The 23,788-nt window shown below is 39.8% G+C and overlaps 1 protein-coding gene across 12 annotated transcripts in view; it reads right to left on the bottom strand.

The window, feature by feature from the left end:
- LOC122548896 (protein tyrosine phosphatase type IVA 3-like) overlaps positions 1-23,788 on the bottom strand; it is a 154,966-nt gene that overhangs the window by 10,246 nt on the left and 120,932 nt on the right. For all 12 annotated transcript variants that reach the window (XM_043687826.2, XM_043687827.2, XM_043687836.2 and 9 more), the window contains 3 exons: positions 22,147-22,712; positions 12,998-13,090; positions 2,435-2,565 (listed from right to left, as the gene is read on the bottom strand). In XM_043687826.2, coding sequence (XP_043543761.1) covers positions 2,435-2,565; positions 12,998-13,090; positions 22,147-22,251 — 329 coding nt within the window. In that variant the 5' untranslated portion in view covers positions 22,252-22,712. The remainder of the gene's footprint in view (positions 1-2,434; positions 2,566-12,997; positions 13,091-22,146; positions 22,713-23,788) is intronic.

Below are 23,788 nucleotides of genomic sequence, written 5' to 3'. Positions count from 1 at the left end.
TCACATTTCCCCAGATTGTACTCCATTTGGTAGTTCTTTGTCTACCTAATTTATCTACATCCATTTGTAGCCTCGTTCTGTCAAATTCTGAACTTACTTTCCTAACTATCTTCCAGTAGTCAACAAATTCAGCAACCAGATCTCTGGTATCTTTATCCAAGGCATTTATATAAATTGTAAAATTAGATGCCTGGCATGGATTCCTGTGACAACACTCTTTACACCTTCCCAATCAGAAAATAACTCATTCATACCACTTTCCTTGGAGCTAACCAATCTTCTATTCCTACACCATAAACTTTTTTTTTCAAAAACCCTTGATGCAGGAACGTAACAATTGTCTTTTGGAAATCACAATATAGGACATTATTTTTTCTCCTTTTAATCAGAGTTGTTATTTCCTCAAAGAATTTCAACAAATTCATAAGACATTTATTAAACCAAGTTGGCTTTGCTCAATAACCATGAATTTTTCCAAGTGCCTTGCTATAGTTTATTAATAGCTTCTAACATCTCCCTTATGACAGGTGTAAAGCCAACTAGTGTATAGTTTCCTTCTTTCTGTCTCCCTCTATTTTACACTCTAATGGAACCTCAAGGGAGGTTTGAAGAATTGAAACCAATATATCAGTTATCTCACAACTACTGTTTTAAAAAGCTGGAATGAAGTATATTAGAAGACATGGTCTTGCCAACCCGTTGCCCCAACAGTTTGCTCAGTACCACTTCACCCGTAATTTTGAGCTCCACCCTACCCCTCTTATTTCCCGATTTCAAACAAATAAAAAATAAATGAATAAAAAAAAAATCTGGAATTAAAAGAGCTTGTCTAACCATTGTTCTAAAAACCCATCTGGTACATGAATGCCCTTTCGGGAGGGAAGTGTCATCCTTACCTGAAATGGTCTACATGCAACTCCAGACTGTCAACAATGTAGTTGACTGTAAATTATTCTCTGGGCAAGTCAGTATGGACAATAAGCACATCCCATGAATGTTTTCTTAAAATTACAGCTATTTCTAGGACGTTGCTCATTTTTGCAAGTGCAGACTGATGCAAAATATGCTAATTCATTTGCCTCATTATGTTTCATTACTAAATTTTCTAGACTCACTTGTAGTAGGATCATTCATTGTTAATTTAGGGGGAAAAGTTAACGATCTGCTTTTATATTTTCAGCTAGCTTTCACTCATTTTCTAATATTTTCTCTCCTTATTAATCGTTTAGCAATCTTCAAACCAGAGACCCGGGTTCAATTCCCGACTCAGGCGACTGACTGTGTGGAGTTTGCACATTCTCCCCGTATCTGCGTGGGTTTCCTCCGGGTGCTCCGGTTTCCTCCCACACTCCAAAGATGTGCTGGTCAGGTGAATTGGCCATGCTAAATTGCCCGTAGTGTTAGGTAAAAGGGTAAATGTATGGTAATGGGTGGGTTGCGCTTCGGCGGGTCGGTGTGGACTTGTCGGGCCGAAGGGCCTGTTTCCACGCTGTAAGTAATCTAATCTAATCTAAACCTTCAATCCTTTTGTTTTTGATGTTTTCATATTCTATCCAATCTTCAGACCTGCCATCTTTGAAATTATATGCTTTTCTTTAATTTTGATACTATCTTTAACATTTTTAGTGAACTACAGATGTGGCTCCTTTAAAATTTTCCTTTCCCACTGGAATGTACCTATTTTGCACATTTTGAAATTTCAAGAATCTGCCACTGCACCTCTACTTACATATGCCTTAACCTACTCTATTTTTGTTTCCACTTAAATGCCTTCATTTAATGGAAATATTAGCCTCATATGTTAATGAATTTTTATTATTTCTTTATTTCCCATCTCTAATTGGCCTTTAAAAGGTGGTGATCAGCAATGGTTTTCAAATTCTGGAATATGTGTATGATGCAAGTACACCCAGTGTTGTTGGGTAGATATTTCCAGGATTTTGGCAATGACCATGAAGAACCACTAATATATATCCCAGTCAGGACAATAAACGGCTTGAGGTGAATTCGAGAGGTGATTTTCCTATGTGCCTGCTGCCTTTGATCTTTGAGACGGCAGAGTTTTGGAAGGTGCTGTTGACAAATCCTTTGTTTTTCTTGTATAGCACTGTAGTCGTATTGCTCTATCTATTTTGGCAGAATAGATTGAAAATCACATTTTAGAATTGCCTCTTTAAATTCTTCCACTTGCTATTTGCCAAGTCTTGCTTCTTTGACCATATAGATTCACAATCCCCCTTTTCCTTTACCTTGTCTGAGTTACTCCTCTAAGCCATTGTTGTTATGCTTAGTCAGTTTAAAGACATTATACAAGATTTTCTAAATGTTGTTTTGTTGATAAAGAAACAGCCTCTTTATTGTTACATGGAAAAGCAACTTCCCCTCGATAAAGACATAACTAATGTTCGACATTTCCCAATGTTCACATACTTACCGCCCAAGGCCAGCAACACAATGGACTGCTATACAGCTACCAGGCTGTTCGGTGAACTTAGTTTTAAGCAAATTAAGCCAGTCATCCACAATTTTGTTTGGAGGTGGATCACCATCATCATACGGCCAATCCTTAAAAAGTTAAGAATACAAGTAAAACAGATGATTTATGTTGCAATAAAGAGGACTTTGTTATCAACATGGTTGGATATAAAACATAAGCTACTTCTAAGAACAGCACACATTAATATGAAACCATTATTAAATATCTAATGCATCACGTCTTTCATAATAAGACATTTGAAAATAATCTAGACTGGTATCCCAATATTTGAACTTGAAAGAACAAGCAACGTTTTTAATTCGTTCCATAACTTTTTTTTGTGTATTTTGACACCCACTAACTTTTCGCCACCACCAGCGGCTTGCTTGCATAGGTTTCCTCTTAGCAAAATTGCTTTCTGTTATTACCAAATTCCATTAACTCCTACTTCAGATCTATCCCTATTAGTGCGCTCTTTTCCTTTTGGGCACTTTTCCTATCTTGCCCATCTCTCTTCATATTACCCATCCATCCCACACCCATTCTACATTATAACAGCCTCCTTCAACTCCAAAGAAAAGCAACATTGGACTTACAAAGTTAACTTTGTTTTTCTCTCTCCACAAATGCTGCCTGACCTATTGATTTTCTCCAGCATCTGCATTAACTTGCTATTACTTTCAGTACTATGTAGGATTTGTCAAAAAAAGATACAATTAAGCTATAATTTAGGTTCACAAACAACAGTAAATGAGGTTGGTGAGCTGCAAAACTCAGTAGTTTATAGCAATTCAGGAAATCTGGTTGAAAGAAGCACAAGTGGATTTTCCAAAATCCCCTAAGTTCTAGAGTATCTGCACATATTTTGATCATGGATTCTGAAGTGAAACTTTCAAAAAACCTTTTAACTTAGTGGCAAAAGGTGCGACTGACCCAATTTATGGCTGGTATGGTCAGCGCAAATGCCATGAGCTGGGTTGGGAGTTTGCTGGGGAGTGGGTGGCATTTTTTAGAGATAATGGGCAGGTTAAGGCTCATATACATTGGTTGGGTAAGAATCAGGAGAAGAGCAAAACCTCTGGGGTTTTCAGCAAAGGCCACCAGGAAGGAAAGCTGGATGCTTGAGGCCTCACCGACACATTGTATGGAGGCTGGAAGCTACTGGCTTTGTTCTCCAACAAATCAGGAGGATCGCTAAGTCACATGCTAGAAAATAAAGTCCTGACTTCCTGTAGCAAGAACCAGCTGCATTCTTTCAAGAAGCCACCATTCTTCTCCAACACTTACCACCCTGTCAATGCCCATTCTATTATCTAACAGCCAGCCCAGTTTTCAGCAACCCAGACCGAGATGTGCAGTCTGAAGCTGTATCTCGATCCAGAACTTCAAGGATGTCTTAGTAAGTCATCTGCAGTCTCCTTTGTAGAAGGTCGACTATTCATGCTGCAGTCACTAAGGAACCCATTTGTACATGAACTCAGATAAACATGGGTAAATGGAAGGCAGGTAGGGAAATGAGCAAAGCTGGTTACATTATTTTTGTGTTCATCATGTCATTGTAAACTTGAAACAACTATCTCAATAATCTAAGAGACCTGAAATGACCTGTTTTCGATACGGTCAGATGTGTTTCTAACATTGTGTTTATTTCAGATTTTTAAGCATCAAACAGTATTTTGCTCATCTGTAATTGATCATTCGTGTTGAAGAGCAATTGCTGTCGACTCTTATTCACAGTCTCGAGTTATTCTGTATGCACTGTTTATAGTCGCTGAGGGCGACTATAAACATTAATGACCTCACCACAATTAAATGGCTTCTGGGGGAGGTAGCTAAGTGTAGAGGACTCACCCTCGCTTATATATCGCACAATAGGGAACACCCCGCTTTCACCCCTTTAAGCCACATGGACCAAATAGCCTGTGCTCTAAATTGAATGCACACCCTCTTCCTTCGTGAATTAAGCAGCTTTCAGTTATCTTTCACATTTTCTCTACTGATCTTATGTTGTGCAATTTTAAAGTAAATCTGATGCATCAATTATAGTCAAACCTCATGTGCTAACAGCACATTCAGCTCTCTCTTATTCAAAAAGATTAATGTGATTTCAGCAGGCTTGTTTCATTTGGACAAAGTATATTAGTGCAAAAATATTGTTGTTTTAGCTCAGGTAGAGCTATATTATATGTATATACCAGTCACACTTCCGTTCCCATGAAGTGATGCCTTGCTTACATGATTAGGTTTTGACATAGCATTTGAACAATTAATAGCCCAAAAATGTAATGGGAGTGCTCCATTTTTGTTTGGGACCAAAGGCTCAGTTAACAGCACACAGACGGATTTGTGAAAATAAGCAAAAATACAAGTTCAACTGCTGAAAGGAAATTTGTCTTCAAACCACAGTTTGTTGAAATTGCACAGGGCAGAAAACTTGCAAGTCTGACAACACCATAACTGAATTTCCTGTATGTGATAACTTGCAGTTTAACAAATAGCAGCTGACTAATGTATCAAAAGAGTACAAGCTAAGCTCATTGGACATTAGAGATTTTACATCCTGGTTCAATGGAAATTTTAACCAGTTCAAATATTACATTTTATAGTACAAATATTTCATTAGAAATAAGGAATCGTAGTTTTGAATAGTTATTTAACCTGCATTGAAAAGTAACTGTAAAGAGCTGCCCATAACTGAACGTGGTTTTCAGCTAACATAAAATGGCTGAAGAAGATTTGTAGCTGAAACAGCAGCTTACAGCTTGCTGGTTAAAGTCAGGCTATAAAGGCTAAAGTAATTAGATGCCTTCATAGAGAAAGTATATTCAGGGTAACTAGATAAAGGTAACAAAGATTCCTGTGAATCAGTCTGCGTGCTGTTAGTTGAGCTTTTGGTCCCAAAAAAAAAAAATGGAGCACTCCCATTACATTTTTGGGATCTGTTACACAGAAGCAAATGTAGCCGCATCACAGAGACAGAGACAGTTTGATAAGAAACATCTTTGAGAAATGTTGATAGAAACCCCTTTTCAGGCTGGTCCAAAATCTGGTATAGCTCATCGAACCGACATCAGTTAAGACGCCCAGGTACTTGTCGCCACAGGTGATAATCAACAAAAAAAAAAGTGTTTTAATTATACAGGCAGTAAGGGATTTAAACGGCATTCTCAAGGATATTCAGTCTGAAGCAGAGAAGCTATAGCTATTAGCGGGGAAGAACTGAATAATTAGCATAAGAGCTAAAGCCTGTAATGTGGTTGACAGGTTGGAAGACCCAAAGAAAAAAAAAGTGATTTAGATTAGATTAGATTATTTACAGCGTGGAAACAGTCCCTTTGGCCCAACAAGTCCACACTGACCCTCCGAAGAGCAACATTTACCCCTTCACCTAACACTATAGGCAATTTAGCATGGCCAATTCACCTAACCTGCACACTTTTGGAGTGTGGGAGGAAACCCACGCAGACACGGGGAGAATGTGCAAACTCCACACAGAATCAAGATTAGAGTGGTGCTAGAAAAGCACAGCAGTTCAGACAGCATCAGAGGAGCAGTAAAATCGACGTTTCGGGGAAAAAGCCCTTCATCAGGAATACAGGCAGACAGCCTGAAGGATGGAGAGATAAGTGAGAGGAGGGTGGGGTTGGAGAGATAATAGCATAGAGTGCATCCCTGCCCCCCCCCCCAGAACCCTGAGGGGAACACCACCTCTGCTCATGACACCACCCCCATTCCCCCCACCACCACACCCACTCCAGTTATTGACTCCGCCACCACTCCCAGCTCCACACCCACACCAGATCCCAGCCCTGTCGAGTTTTCACCATTTCCCCTGACCTCCCCCTCACGGAGTATGAACGATCAGTCCTCAGCAAAGGACTCACCTTCATCCCCCTCCACCCACACATTAATGAATTTAATACATGCCGTGACGTCGAACACTTCTTCCGTCGCCTCAGAGCTTACTTTCACAATCAGGACTCCCGCCAACCTTCCGAGGATCCCTTCGCCCACCTCCAACACACTCCATCCACCTGGACATCCCGCGCTGGCCTATTACCCGCCCTCGACCTCTTCATTTCCAACTGCCGCCGGGACATTAGATTAGATTAGATTAGATTAGATTAGATTACTTACAGTGTGGAAACAGGCCCTTCGGCCCAACAAGTCCACACCGACCCGCCGAAGCGCAACCCACCCATACCCCTACATTTACCCCTTTAACCTAACACTATGGGCAATTTAGCATGGCCAATTCACCTGACCCGCACATCTTTGTGACTGTGGGAGGAAACCGGAGCACCCGGAGGAAACCCACGCAGAAACGGGGAGAATGTGCAAACTCCACACAGTCAGTCGCCTGAGGCGGGAATTGAACCTGGGTCAACCGCCTCAACCTTTCTACCCCTCTCCCCCACTCCAACCTCTCACCCTCACAACACACAGCCCTCCAATCCCTCTGCTCCAATCCCGACCTCACCAACAAGCCAGCAGATAAAGGGGGCGCAGTGGTAGTCTGGCGCACTGACCTCTACAATGCTGATGCCAGACGCCAACTCAAGGACACCTCTTCCTACTGCCCCCTCGACCATGACCACACCCTCCCATCACAAACCATCATCTCCCAGAACACAGAACCTCATCATCTCAGGAGATCTCCCACCCACAGCTTCCAAACTCATAGTCCGGGAACCCCGCACTGCCCAGTTCTACCTCCTTCCCAAGATTCACAAGCCTGACCACCCTGGCCGACCCATTGGGGCAGGAGACACTGAATTCATTTCTACCTACCTTGATACGTTCGAGACACCACCCACGCCCTCCATCTCCTCCAAGACTTCCGTTTCCCCAGCCTCCAACGCCTCATCTTCCCATGGATATCCAATCCCTCTACACCTCCATCCGCCATGACCAGGGTCTCCAAACCCTCAGTTTCTTCCTCTCCCGACGTCCCCAACAGTACCCTTCCACTGACACACTCATTCGTCTAGCTGAACCGGTCCTCACCCTTAATTTCTCCTTCAAATCCTCCCACTTCCTCTCGACCAAGGGGTAGCCATGGGCCCCAGCTATGCCTGTCACTTTGCTGGCTATGTAGAACAGTCCATCTTACGTAATTACACCAGCACCACTCCCCACCTCTTCCTCCACTACACTGATGACTGCATTGGCGCCACCTCGTGCTCCCGCGAGGAGGTTGAGCAATTCATCAACTTCACCAACACATTCCACCCTGACCTTAAATTTACCTGGAGCATCTCTGACACCTCCATCCCCTTCCTGAACCTCTCCATCTCCATTAGTGACAACTGACTTGACACGACATTTTTTTTTAGAAAACAAACCCACTGACTCCCACAGCTACCTAGATTACACCTCTTCCCACCCTACCTCCTGCAGAAATGCCATCCCATATTCCCAATTCCTCCGCCTCCGCCGTATCTGCTCCCAGGAGGATCAGTTCCACCACAGAACACACCAGATGGCCTCCTTCTTTAGAGACCGCATTTCCCTTCCCCCGTGATTAAAGATGCCCTCCAACGCATCTCGCCCACATCCCGCACCTCCGCCCTCAGACCCCACTCCTCCAACCGTAACAAGGACAGAACGCCCCTAGTGCTCACCTTCCACCCTACCAACCTTCGCATAAACCAAGTTATCCGCCGACATTTCCGCCACCTCCAAGTGGACCCCACCACCAGGGATATATTTCCCTCCCCACTCCTTTCCGACTTCCGCAAAGACTGTTCCCTCTATGACTACCTGGTCAGGTCCATGCCCCCCTACAACACACCCTCCCATCCTGGCACCTTCCCCTGCCACTGCAGGAATTGCAAAACCTGCGCCCAACACCACCTTCCTCACCTCCATCCAAGGCCCTAAAGGAGCCTTCCACATCCATTAAAGCTTTACCTGCACATTCACCAATATCATTTATTGTATCCGTTGCTCCCAATTACTGTTCCTTGGATGCTGCCTGAACTGCTGTGCTTTTCCAGCACCACTTTAATCTAGACTCTGGTTTCCAGCATCTGCAGTCATTGTTTTTACCTAGTTGATCCACACAGACAGTTGCCTGAGGCAGGAATTGAACCCGGGTCACTGGCGCTGTGAGGCAGCAGTGCTAACCACTGTGCCACCGTGCCGCCCATAATTGGATTTATTTTTGTCAGATGCACTGAGATAGTGAAAATTGCTTTACATGCTATCCAAGCAAATCATACCTTTGCAGAAGTATGTCAAAGTAATAGAACAGATTGCAGAATATAGTGTTACAGCTATAGAGGAAGATCAACTTTAATATACCGGAAGTCACTTCACAAGTCTGAGGAAGAAGCTGTTCTTGAAACTGTTGGCATGTGTTTTCAAACTTTGCATCTTCTGCCTGACAGAACGTGGTGGGACAGAGTATAACTGGTCCTTGATTATGTGACTGCTTTCCCGAGGCAATGGGAAGTATTGACGGAGTCAATGGATGGAAGGCTGGCTTGTGAGATGAACTGGGCTCTGCTCAAGTCTAATTTCTTGCAGTCTTGGGAACAGCAGTTGCCATACCAAACTTTGATGTATCTACACAGGATGCTTTCTATGATGTAAATATAAAAATGCTAAGAATCATTTGTGGACATGCCAAATTTATTTAGCCTTCTGAGGAAGTACAGGCATTGGTGTGTTTTCTTGACCGTAATATTGGTGTGGATGAGCCAGGACAGATTATTGTGGAACCAGTATGGAATCATGGGAAGACCTAGAACTGTCTATTGACTGAACAGGCAGTCACAACATTAACCTGATTAGATAAATAGGTAATCAAGTAATAACATGATTGGTTTGTAACAGCTAAAAGTGGGCTAAAAGCAATGTACAAAAAGTGTCTGCTTTCTTTTGTTCAGTGAAGATGCTCTGTACTCCCCGAGATTTTCTTCCCACTAATGCAAAACAATAAAGTCCTTTGACAATGAAGCACATCTAGATGTCAAGTGATTCATTTAGTCATACTGCCTTACCAATTTGGCACTTCGAGCAGTGTATGAGAAGTGTGGACCAATGGGTAAAGTGATCAGATTGCATGAGTACCATCGTAACGTGTAACACTGGCTTCTTCAGTGTCGCCTTACGGTGTCATGTCTGAACTTTAAAAAGGGTCTGCTGGGTGTCAAAGAGCAGTAGGTGCTGAAATAACAAGTGTTGCGACTCCAGTATGATCATAGCCACTTTAATGTAATGGCTAGGCGAGGAACCTCTTGGGTGGTTAAGTAAACTAAGAGACACTCTAAGACATGTCGAGTGTGGGGTGGGGCTCCTCAGAGTGCGGTCAACTGCACAGTCTGATGTAAATGAAACATTTGGATAGTGTACTCCAGGACACAGTCACAGGCCACCTAGAGACATACCTTGATGCAAGGTAGGGTCCTCTTGGATGGCTAAGTTAACTGGCAAGACAATTCAAGTCACGGCTTGAGGAAAGGGCGAGGGTCCCCAGAGTTGTCATCTGCGCATTAGGACTTATCTGAAATGAGTTAACTAGTGTGACCTGACAAATTATTCCTCATAGGAGTGCTTACAATTTCCTGCAACTATACATTCAGTCCTCAAGTGATTGATATAGATTATATGACGTCCCAGCATTGATCAGTGTGCCATGCCTCGGCTTACATCTTGCCAAATCAAAGAGTGACCCATTTATCTGCAACAAAATAGATAGCTGGAAAAGCTCAGCAGGTCTGGCAGCACCTGTGGACAGAAATTAGAGTCAACAGTCAAGTGAGCCTTCCTCAGAACATTTCTCTCCATTGTTTCCTGCTAGCTCACTTTTCACCTTGAACACATCAGGACAAATGCAAGTATGCCAACAGGCAAATGATCACAACAATTTACTTTAGAAAAGATTGACTATTGGTTAGTAAACTGTTCAAGGTGTGGACATTATAAAGCAACAGGGAACTAAAGGTTCTCCTTGCTCCTGAGTAACACCAACTCCATGCAAGACTTGAACACATTCTTTTTGTTTGCAGAGAACTGTTACTAATTCTTGCAAGATCTAGCCTGTCTTGATCAGAACATTGTTAGCTGAACAACGTGTAAAGTTGCAAATGGGCAAAAGGTTACCACATTCACTTGAAAAGTGCCTGGTCGACTTCCAAATACTCTTGAAAGGCAAAGTATCTCAGAAATTTCCACAAGTAGTTAAGGAAGCTGTTTCACACTGCAACTAAGCAGTGGTGATGTGAATGCTACTTTCCACTCATCAGATGCTGCAGTCAGTCCAAAAACACAATTGAAAAGGTCTCGTCTGAACTTCAGTACCAGTGCTTTGCCAATTAAACAGGATGTTATGTCCCAACGATTGTCTCACCAAATCAAACTTGTTCCTTTGGCTGGCTCAACCAGCAAAACCCAAGTTAATTGTATACTGTTAGATGCGATTCTAAAAATAGGCAACAGACACTGAACAATCTGGATTGTAGTTATAGCCACAATGACAATTAATTTAAGGTAATCAAATCAAATTCAAGCATGGCGCATTTAAGCTTGCTGGAAGTGATATTTATACGCATGAATGCATTCTCTGCAAAGGAGAGTGTAAGTTTTGCACCTTTTTCTGAATTACCTGGAAGCCTAGGAAAGCTGGATTTCTCTAATGACAACACATCAGCCAGAGTTGACATGCCAACAAGTCAAGTGCTCCTTTTCCTCCTGTAGTATAAATTGTTATACTACAGGAGGAAACTTGGTGTACTTGCATTTGTTAGAATGAATACAAGATGAAAAGTTTCAGCAACAAGTTTTTTTTAACAGTAATATTGCACATGGCTTTTTTTTCCCATGAAGTATAAATTTTATTTTTATAGAGTGAGCCAAAGATGTTAACTGATAATTTCTAACTTGTTAAAAAGTTCTGAATTTGACAGATTGAGGAATGCAAATTTTAAACCGGTCGAGTTCCAGACATTTGGCATAGCAATTTAAAAACTTAAATCCCAGATACAAAAAAATCCTTTCTACTAATAATGTATTAACAACTGAGAATTGAAACATAAAAATAGGATTATTTAAATTAAAAAGTGACAATGGAATGAAAATTGGTTTAAGTAGATAAGGTGAATAGAAAGATGGGAAACTGGATCCTCAGCTTCCTGACCCACAGGCCATAATGTGAAGATTGGGGACAATATTTCATTCTCAGTAACACACTACACTGCAGCCCCCTATGACTGTCACCAAATACTAGACTAATGCCATTTACAAATTGTGAGTGCTAAAGTCGGGTCTTGGCATGAAAAGATACAAGATGGAATATTTCCCTAGATAAATCCAGTGCAGTATTTACTAAGACTCCAAAAATGCGCTTCTACAGCAGGTTGTTCTATGGCGCAGTAAGAATGATCTGTGACAACTTAATCATCTCCACTGAGATCGAAGTGACTGCAAACTTTAAAAAAATTACAACTTACCTATTCTTCTGAAAAAAGTGTCTGATAATATTAACTACTATTCATAAACATGAGCACAAACAGGACAACATTGGTGGTGAGATAACAGCATAATGACATCAAAAGCTGGCTGTTTGGGAGACTTGTGAACAGAAGTAGTAAGCTAAACAGATTAGCTCAGTTGGTTAGACGGCTGGTTTGTGAGGCAATGTTCAATTCCCACACCTTTTGAGGTTATTATGAAGGATTCTGCTTCTTAATCTCTCTTCTTGCTAAAGGCTTGGTGAACCTCAGGTTAAATAGTTACCAGTCATTTCTCCCTCTCCCTCTCTCTCTCTCTCTCTCTCTCTCTCTCTCTGATGAGTGCAACCCTAACATCCTCGAAGATTGTGGTGACTTTACATTTATCCTTGATTGAAACATACAAAATTCTAACTGGACTGCATATACTAGATGCAAGGAGGATATCTTCCCTGGTTTCTCCACTTAGAGGGTATTTTATCTACAGAATTCTCTGCCACAGAAGACCGTGGGGGATAAGTCACTAAATATATTCAAGAGATAGATACATTTTTAGATACTAAAGCCATCATAGGGTATGGGGAGAAAGTGCAACATGGCATTATGATAGAGAATCAGCCACAATCATATTATATGGTGGGGTAGGCTTGAAGGGCTGAGTGACCTACTCCTGCTCCCACATTTGTGCCCACATTTCTACGTGAAAGGGCAAAAGCAAGTTTGGTCATGTTTTAGTGGTTTATATTAGTTCAGTGAATATTTCATAGCATTGAAAATTAATAAATCCAACACTTTAAAAAAATCTTGATCTGCAAAGAGGCACTTACTTGCGAAGTTTGGCTGAGTGCTAATAGGTTTGAATCATTGTGCTGAATATAAGCATAGTGCATTGATATGACAAATTTCTGAGATTGCAAGCTTCCAAATGCTCACTTCATTCACAATTCATTAACAGCAGGTTTTTGTTGTTTTGCTCAGTTCAATATTTGGATTTTTTCACTTTATTTGGAAAAGTTCATACGATTGCTTTAACCAAATGGAAATTAACGTGAAACTTCATACTTACGATTACATCAATACCTTCATTCTCCAGTGGAGTCTTGTCATACGTGGCGTCACATACTCTCACAAGAGTGGTCACACCATATTTTTGCAGTTCCTAAAGGAGTGAACAGCACATGAAACATTTCAGACAATACAGAAAAAAAGACAGATGACTGAAAGAATCAGAGGTACTTTTGTTTTTATTCTGCTTGAAAGTTGGGTCTTTCCCAATTAAAAAACAACTCCAAATTTAATACAAATTCAGATCTTTTGGATCTTCTAATTAAAAAAAAATTCAAATGTAGCTGGAGTTGGCCCTTATTTCAGAAACAGGAACAAGTAAAACTTGACTGTAGGTTTATTCATTTTGGCCATATTCAAAATTTCTCACTGGTTGGATGATAGGTTGAAAAGCAAATACTTATTTTTAATAGGAAAGAGTTAGTTAATTTTCATTAAGAGTCTGCCTGATATTCTTCTAAAAATGCTTTCACAAAATTTATTGTCCATTCCTAATTACCCTGAAGATGGTGTTGAGTAACTTTCTTGAACTGCTGCAGTCTAAATCAGTCTAGATATGTCCTGCTGTCAGGAAGATGCCCAAGGATTAACTCAGTGACTGTGAAAACATGTCAATAAAAGGCCCAAGATAGGGTGGAGAGCAATGTGGAAGGGATACATGGCATTCCCATGTGTCTGCTGCCCTGCTGATTCTAGGTGGTGGAGGTCACAGGTTCTGTCAAAGTAATCTGTGAATTGCAGGGCTGGCCTAGAAAACTTCCAAACTACTGGCGTTTTGGGATTTAAGTACTGGACTGGAGAGATATTTGCTGTCTATGTCTACCTCTTATCTGTGACTTATCTCCGCACTAAACCCAGTCCAGTGGCTGCTGAATTCCCCCTTCCAAACTGATGATGTCTCCAGGCTTGACTATTCCAATGCTGCCCTGGTTAGCTGGCAATCTGCCACCCACCAATAACTTGAACTCAATTAAAACTTTATTGTTCACATCCTAATTTGCACCATCAACTGTCTGGGTTCTGACCGAAACATTTAAATCTTAAAATTCTCACCCTCAGCTTTGATTCTTTCAATGGACCCTTCTCCTCACACCTATAATCTAATCTAGTAATACAACCTTCCTTGAGCCACGCCTTCTCCAATTCTAGTCTTTTACACCTCAGAATGCCTTCATTCCACTATTAACATTGTGCTTTCAGCTAACTCTGAAATTTTCTTCTTAAACATCTTTGCTTCTTACCCTTCCTGAAGGCACTCAAGATTTACTTTCTTAGTCTCCCGTCATTTCATCAAGTTCCTTCTTTTATTTTGTTCGAAAGGTATCTGTGAAGTGCTTTGGAATGACATGAAGCAAGTAATTGTTGTCAAGTAATTGTTGTCAGGCTCAAATACCTGTTAAGCCTACTGACTTCAACAATTTAAACCTGGAGATTTTAATAGCCAACAGCAGCAAATGTTAACATTGATACCATAGCACAGAAAATGGTCATTTAGTCCATTCCGTCAATTTCAACTCATTGAAAAAGCGATCCTAGGTTTCACATCCTTGCTCCCACAACCATAAAATATTTTCCTTTTCTCGAGTACATTTATTTTATTTCTGAAAAATTACTTATAAATTTGTTTCTATGTTTCCATAGGTAATACAGTTCCAATCATCAACCTTATTGGCAATGGAAACTAAATCTTCTCATTTATTTCAATTTTTTCATGACTTCAGTAAATTTCCCTTCAGCCTTGTCTGTTCCAAGTCCAAATGTTTCCCAGCATCTCTAAGCTCCCTGCGTGACTGATGCTTTTAATCTCTGGTAAAATCCTAGTGCATCTCCTTGGTGCAGTCTCTAAAACCTTGACGTCCTTCCTATAGAGTAATATCTAGAATTGATAGGCAATATTTCAGCCGAGGCTTCACCAGTAATTTATAAAGGTTCAGCACAATAATCTTAATTTTGTATAGCATACTTCTTTATAAAAAGATACATATTAGAACCAGCTATCTGCTGCAATGTGCATGCAGGTCTGCCCTATAATTGACCCTAAAACACTAAGTTTGCAGTTTGTCACTGACATTAGTTAAATCAATGTTGTTAAGCGACTCATGATCAGAAGGCCCTGCTCTCAGGTTCCTGCAACACTACAAAAGACAGACACTGAGCAGTGATAAGGGAAAGAAAACCTAGTTGGTGCAACAGAAATACTCCTCGAAAATAATTATTCCCCCAAATTTACTACTTTTATTCGTGTAAAAGTCGATCTTGCATAAAAGTCGACCCCTTACTTTTGGCCAAAACTATTTGTATCTTCCATATATCCCATGTAAACACTGACTCTACTATATCACATTATAAACCTCTTACAACCATTAACTCACTTCAATGAAATCGCATTCACTCATTCATACCAGCAACTCTGCTCATCGCTATTTACTATATTACATCTCTACTCATTCATAACTGTATTTAGCCCACTTGGTTTACCACAGCACGTTCTGATTCATTCATTCAGACTGGTACTAATTCTATCAGTACTTATCGTACTTTGCTCACTATACATCCAAAAGTTAACATCGTTAAAAAGCTAATCATTTTAATTGAGCCATTAGATCTGAATTTAAAAAAAGAGAGATATATTAGCTACACATCTTCAATTTTTTGACAAATTGGTTAATGTTGCTGATGTTCATTACACAAGTGTGTAAATGGGAGGGAAACTGAAGAATTTGGCAGGAAAGTTCAAGAAGTTTACACATGCAGAATTTAATAAATGTTTCATTTTAAAAGGGTGCCATTATACCAGGCCATGACTATTTTGAACAGTGTGATTTTGCAGGATTTCAATGAATCTTTGACATTAAAATTTTCAAATAGACTGTATAAATAAAATTTACTACCAGTAATTCATTGTTTCTCTTGCTTTCATCCGGTAATTACTTTTTTGTAATTCATTGTGTTTTTCTTCTTTACCTGGGATTAGTTGAGCAATCAAATCGACTTCTGCTAATAATATAGTATTTCGAACTGCAGCATGAATTTCAACCCCTCAAAACTAGTACCCCCTGCAAGGCGACCTTATAAATTGAGCCTTTAAAAAGTCGAAAAGATTTGACTTTTACACGAGTGTACACAGTATTTGGAACCCTTTAGCAATGATTCTGCTACTTTTCTAGTAAACTATGGTAAACCAAGAGGCTTCACAGAATCTTACAATCATTAAAAAGAGTGTAGAAGGAAATCATTGCCTGCACAAGCTGTATGATCTCGTGTCAATTTCCTGCTTCTCCCCCAACCCCATATCTCTGCACACCATCAATATCCAAAAAATCCACTGATCTCTTGAATGGCTCAATCCAATCTGCCTTTACAATTTGTTGGGGTATACCAATTGCTATGTGAAAGAATTTTTTTTCTATTATCACTCTTGCTTTGTTTGCACATCACTTTAAATCTCTCTCATTATTGCTTCTTTTACAAATGCAAACTGCTTCATCCAATCTCTGTTCAGTTCACTCATGATTTTGAAAAACTCAACTGGATCTCCTCTCATTCTGGATCAGTGGTGCTGGAAGAGCACAGCAATTCAGGCAGCATCCGACGAGCAGCAAAATCGACGTTTCGGGCAAAAGCCCTTCATCAGGAATAAAGCTTTATTCCTGATGAAGGGCTTTTGCCCGAAACGTCGATTTTGCTGCTCGTCGGATGCTGCCTGAATTGCTGTGCTCTTCCAGCACCACTGATCCAGAATCTGGTTTCCAGCATCTGCAGTCATTGTTTTTACCTCTTTGTATCTCCTCTCAGCCTTCTTTTCTCCCATGAGAGCAGTCCCAACTTTATGAATCTATCCTCATTACTAAAATGCTTCCTCGTGTGAGAAACTTTAGTTAATTGTTTCTGTACTCTTTTCAATGCATTCTCATCTTTCTTAAAGTGCGGAACCCATAACTGAACGGAATACAGTTGAAGTCTAACAAGTGTCTTGTATAACAACACCTCCTTGTACTCTTATGTTCCTATTTATAAAGCGGAGAACACTGCATGCTTTATTTACAGTCCTCTCCACCTATTCTGCCACCTTCAATGATCTGTGCACCCAGATTCTTCTGCAACTGCACTCCCTTTATAACCGTACCCTTACTTTATGTTGTCTTTCATTGTTCTTCCAACCAAGGTGCATTATCTCACACTTCTCTGCATTGGACCTTATCTGCTCACTCCACAAACTTGTCAATGTCCTTTTGGACAATGTTATTTCCCTCCTCGTTTTTCCTCTAAGATCTCTGTGCGGCATTTACCTAATGTTCAAGTTTAATTTTTCTTCTGTATTTCAATATTTAAGAAAAAGTGTACAATTTTTTATTCTGTAATGCTTGTCAAAACTAAACCATTACTTCCTTCAGATAACAATGGGCTCCTTAAGTTAGGGAAATTTAGACAGCATTTGAAGGATGTTTGTTAAACCTAGAGGTTTGTGGGTATATGGAATACATTTCCATCAAATAAGCTGGGCTGGAGGACAAAATCTTAACATTCAACCTGATATTAATGAACAAAATGAATTTCTAATGCAATCTGCAACAGCTGTCCAACTTAGGAAGTTGGATCATTCAAATGAGCAAAACTTGACTGATGAGAATAAACAGCTCAGTTGTCATCATCTTTAAGAGATGTGAACCCTCTAAATACTGAAGAACGATGTAGATGAACGCTTCATATGCCATACCTTATAAATTTACAGGATAAGTGCTGAAAATTGGGATTAGAATTGATTGATTTTGGAAGAATGATATGGGCACGATGAATTGAAGGGCCTCATTTTATGCTGTAACAACTCAGACTGATATCTTTTTAAATTAGCCTTCAATTCTCAATTTTTGGGACTGACATTGGAGAAAACAGCCAACAATGCACCAACTATCACAATTACCATAAAACTGAGCATCGCACTAGCTCTAAGCTGCACCATCCCATTTAGCTTGGCAATCTATATTACTCAAATTTGAAGCCACTTCACAGTATTCTTACTGACTATAGCTATACAGAGTCAGAGTCACTTAGCATGGAAACAAACTCTTTGGTTCAACTAGTCCACTCTGATCATATTCCCAAATTAAACTAGTCCCACTTGCCTGTATTTAGCCCATGTCTCTCCAAACCTTTCCTATTCATGTAGTTACCAAAATGTCTTTTAAATGTTGTAACTGTACCTGCATCCACTACTTCCTCTGGCAGCACATCCCAGAGACGAACCACCCTCATGAAAATGTTGCCCCTTATGTCCTTTGTAAAACTTTCTCCTCTCACCTTAAAACTATGTTCTGTAGTTTTGAACTCCTCACCTTAGAGAAAAGACACTTGCTACTCACCTTATTTCTGCCCCTCATGATTTTATAAATCTCTAGAAGGTCACCCCTCAACCTCCTACGCTCCAGTGAGAAAAGTCCCAACCTAGCCAGTCTAATCTTATAACTCAAATTCCTGGCAACATCCTGGTAATTCTTTTCTCAAAACCTCTACAATTTCATGATAAATCTTCCTATAGCAGAACGATCAGAATTTCACACAGTACTCAAGAGGCCTCATCAACGTCAATTCGTGCCCTAACGCCTTTACTCAAAGGTCTGAGCACATGTATGATTAGTGTCAAAGTATAGCAAACTTCCAAAATTGTAAGTGCGAAAAATATTTTCAACTGTTAATGGTTCATGTTGCAGTATAGAGTATTTTTCAATCCGAGATGAAACTGCATTATTGCTTAAGTGGCAAATTGAATTGAAGCAGATCCAAGATTAAACCTCCAAGGAGTCTCAAGTTGGATGATGCTTGAGTCTTGGCTTTAGTCTTCAGTCAATATCCAAAAAAGTTAGAATTACTGTGTGAACATCTTTGGGATCCATAACTAAAACCCAATTGTCTTATAATAAATTTGGTAGGTTACATTAGGCTTCTGAGGGTTAGTTTGGAGAGCTCATGAAACTCTGAACTACAGGCTGTCTATCTGCAAAAGATGGAACGATCACCTGTTCATAAAATGTTACATTTGTAGACGTAACAAAACTACTTTCATTTGGAAAAATGCCTCCACTACTGTAACCTGCCTCAGTTCTTTATCTTTAAAAAGAGATTTTCTTCGGACTTAATCAGGCATTTTCTCCATTTACTCTAAGAAAACAATAAAGGTTTTGAAAATCAAAAATTGAGAAATTTTCATTACACAAAAATAATCTTATTGCCATTTTCCTATGACGACAAATGAGAAACAACTCTTGTGCCTCTCTGTCATTGGTTTAGTGTCAGACTTGCTCAAAATTCTGCTTTCTTCAATGGAGATGGCTTCAATTTAAAATGAGCATATCATCTACAGTTCAAAGTTCCTGGTAAGTGTATTCTGATGTAATCAGATTGGAATTGCAGTACAGGAACTGGTTAAAGAATACTAAGGAATAGAATTATTTATTACATTAGCACAGCTCTCTGCATCACAGAAATGGTTTCAAATTGGACCAGATAATGTGTCAATAGTAACACCTGATGAAATCAATTTGTGGGCAGATCAGGATATCATGCCTGATGAATTTTGAGTGGATCATTTCAGAAGAAAGCATCTGGAATCTGAAGGTAGCCCTTTTCCATCTTCCAAGAAAAGTTTAAAATTTCACTTTAGGTTACTGGACATTCATTATTTCGCTGCTCCTTGGATGCTGCCTGAACTGCTGTGCTCTTCCAGCACCACTAATCCAGAATTCATTATTTTATTCTACGGGAACCGTTTATCCCCACCTCAGAATTGTGATAATTTTTACACATGACGTATTTATACAGAATCAAATTAAAGACCAAACCCCAAAAGTTATTTCTCCTTCAGATGTGAAGGAGACTAAGCTATTACACACCCAATGGCTTCTACTTGCATATTTCTGTGTGTATACTCAGACAGGTCTACAGCACAGAAGAATGCCCTTCAGCCTGTCATGTCAATGCCAGTCAAAAGCCATCTATTCTAATCCCATTTTCCAGCACATGGTCTTATATACCTTGGCATTGTGAGTGCACATATAAATGTTTCTTAAATGTTATGAGTGTGTCTGCCTTTTCCAGACAGTAGGCTCTAGATTCTAACCACTTTCTGGGTGAAAAATATCTTTTCCTCACATTTCCTCCAAACCTTCTGCCCTTTACCTTAAACCTACACCCCAAGTCACTGAATAGTGTCTTCCTGTATACCCATGCCCCTCAATTTTATACATCTTAACTGTGTACCCTCTCAATCTCCTCTGCTGCAGGGAAAACAACCCCAGTTTGTTCAATCTCTCTTCATAACAGACTCTCCAGCCTAGGGAAGATTTGCACTCACTTCAGTACTATCACATCCCTCCTACAACTTGGATTCCAGAAATGCACAAATACTCAAGCTGTGACTACATTTATCCAGACTGAATTCCATTTGCCACTGATCATCTGTATCCTCTTACAAAGGTTATCCTCACTATTTACTATCGCGCCAATTTTTGTGTCATCCATGAACTGGCTCATCAACCCTCCTACATTAGACTCCAAGTCATTCATTTAAACCACAAAATAGCAAGGGACCCAACATATGCATGTTTTGAACTTATGAAGGTTGAGGATGAAGGAGTGCAAGATGCTTCAATTCAGAGTAAGACAACGCAAATTGCTATACTTTTCAGTAACTTGAGAGCTTCACATTAAATATTAGTTTAAACTTTTAAAAAATTCATTCACGGGATGAGGGCATCACTGGCTAGGCAGCATTTATTGCTCATTGTGATAAATGTCAGAAGCAAAGTCTTCATCTGGGGACTAGACATTAAGAACTGAAGAAACAAGAGAAAGAGTAGATAGAACATAAGGCATCTTGAACCTGTTCTGACATTCAATAACATAATTGCAGATCTGATTCTGGCCTCAGTTCCACTTTTCTGTCTATTCCCCATAGCCATAGATTCCCCTATGTTTCAAAATCTGTCCACTGTGGCAATAAATAGATTTCATGGTTCAGCTGTCACAGCTACCTGGAACAGAGAATTCCAAAGGTTCACAACTGAGCTGACGTTGCTCTTTATTTCCATTTTAAATAACGGATTCCTTATTCTACAACTACGTAACCGAGCTCAAGAATCCTCCGAAAAGATATACCTTTCATTCTGCTCAACTCCAATGAGTATCAGCACAACCGGCCCAACTTTTCCTCAAAGGCAAGTGACTTTCAACCTGGGTATCAAACTACCAAATCTCTTCCGAACTGCCTCTAACATAAATATACCCCTTAAGCAAGAAGGCTTAACCAGCATGTAGTACTTAAGGTGTGATCACATCTACGGCCTGTACAGTTGTAGTAAGATTTCCCAACATCTGTACTCCATTACTCTTACATTCAAGGCCAACTTTTCTTTTGCCTCCTTAATTACACACTTTCACAAACGTTTGAGATTCAACATCTTGAACAAAACCTGAACTGGACTAACCATATAAGCACTACAGTTATAAGAGCAAGCCCAAGGTTAGGAATTCAGTAGTTACATACCTCCGTCCCTCATGCCCACTTGAAAATACCCATTTAACACCTTCAAGATTTACTCCCTCCATATTAGAGTTCTGCATCCTAAACACCACCTTCCAAATCTGTGAATTTTACCACCTAGAAGGATAAGGGCAGCAGGTGCACAGGAACACCATCATCTGCACGTTTTACTCCCAAATATGTACCATCATGACATAATCCTACACCACCATTCCTTCAGTATCACCTGGAACTCCCTGCCTAACGTCACTGCTGGTGTACCTTATGGACTGTTGTGGTTTTAAAGGAGGGGAACGGAATCAGTTTGTGCAAGAGAAAGATAAGCATTTGTTTCCTGCGCTGCAATAGATTTGTAATTATCGATGTTAATAATGATGCACAGCTATTTGGTCATTATTTTTAATCCTAGGAAACCATTAATACACAAAATCCAAACAGAAATCACTCAAACTCCATTTTGGGGTTAGCAAAAAGGCACTACCTTAAGTATGCATTGGTGGGAGCCAAATGTTCTGGTCATGCAATCATTCTTCATGCAACCACAATCAGAGTCATAATTTGACCCATCGGCATACTTTGAATGTTGTAAACATGTTTAGCACTTCAAGACTCACCTCTATAAATGCACTCAGTGTAGCATTTGTAGGATTGTGGGTAATGAGAAACCTCATGTGCTTGTAACTAACTTCCACGGGCGCAGGGCGATTTATCCGAGCCATGGGGGGTCAGAATCAGCGGCACAAAGAAGTATTAGTACAAGGTCAGTATATGATCCCAATCTCTCCAAGTTAATACATGCGCACAGTCTTCATAGGATTGTATGTTTCTTACTGCAGCAAGGAAATATTCTTCTTTGAAACTTCTCAAATCAGCCTCCTTTGTTCACTTGTTATGCACTCTCCTTCAAACCATGTATAATTCTAAACTCAGCAGTTCAGTCACCCCATTTGGAGATGCATTTCAAGGCAGTAGGAACACAACTGGAGATACTGAACAGGCCAAGTCTGTTATTTCTCCTATTCTTGCCAAAAATAAAGTTCTGATGGTTAATCCAAAGTGGTGGTCTTCAAGTTCTTGCTCAAATTTACTTGTCTGAGAAGATGCTATGTTGTGCTGGGCAATAGCCACTGCTGTTTCTCACAAACTCCATAAAAGTGTGCTGAAAGGAGCTGTTGAACCACTAGAGAGAGAGAGAGAGAGAGAAAATTTATGTTATTTTAAAAGAGTTGCATAAAAAGGTAGATTAGACAAAAAATTGTCTTAAGTAGCTGCCCACAATCAGGAAGGTAATAGAGCAGTTGAGCAAGATGACTTGTGCCCCATTTCAATCTTAGATTACTTAACTACTGAATGCATCTAAACCACTGAATGACAAGGCAATTTGTTTCATGCCACATCTAAAATGTTAACCTTCAGATAATTTTGTTTAAACTGTGATGAATCCTTGTTGCTTTCACAAAGGAAATATCAGCATTAGTATAAACAAACTAGACATACTGTCATATGCCACAGTAAGAATTTATGCTGTGACTAACTCATTCTTCAGTTATATTACATGCTTGCAATACAACTGAGCAAATTTCCCAATTTTCTACTGCCTTTTAAGTATTGTACTTTAGCACTTCCTGTACCTTTTCCTCAGCAATGTGGTGCAATCAAGAGTTTCAGCAGTAACTACCTTAACTGGTATGGTGGGTTTGTTTGTTGGAATGCATAAAGTCATTAAATCATATGCCTAGAACACACCTAACTAATGTTTAATTTTACGATTCTGACCGAATAAGCTGGTAGTAATAGGATAAAACAAAAAAGTGAACAAAGCTTCTTTAGAAGGGGGTTAGAAACAAAGTAAAATCTTTTGATTGCTGCCAACTGAATTTACTAAAATAATCTTTCGAAGCAGTAATTATTCATTAATGGAAGGCTATGCCTTCTTTGACTTTCAGATATTGTAAGTAATTACATATGTATGTTTCATACATTACACAATCTGCATGAATTAAAACAAATAGTTGATGCACCAACTCACATATACAGTAAATACTGCCAAATCATACCACTTGAGTTGTAAGCTGTACATGAAGGAGTGAAACAGTAGTCAAAGGCATTTGTCTGATTCAGGACAAAGGAAATAATCAGATTAGATGACCATAAAAAAACTGGCAAATTTTTTTATTCAGTTCTCCAGCAACATTTATCAAGCCAAAATAGAAAAAAAAAAGTTGCAAAAACAGAAATTGCTGGAAAATCTCAGCA

Source organism: Chiloscyllium plagiosum, unplaced genomic scaffold (genome assembly GCF_037043375.1).
Source record: "Chiloscyllium plagiosum isolate Xiang-an unplaced genomic scaffold, Cpla_swu_hap1 HiC_scaffold_4, whole genome shotgun sequence".
Lineage (NCBI taxonomy): Eukaryota > Metazoa > Chordata > Chondrichthyes > Orectolobiformes > Hemiscylliidae > Chiloscyllium > Chiloscyllium plagiosum.
Note: the sequence above shows the minus strand (reverse complement) of the source record. Positions and strands in the feature narration are given on the sequence as shown.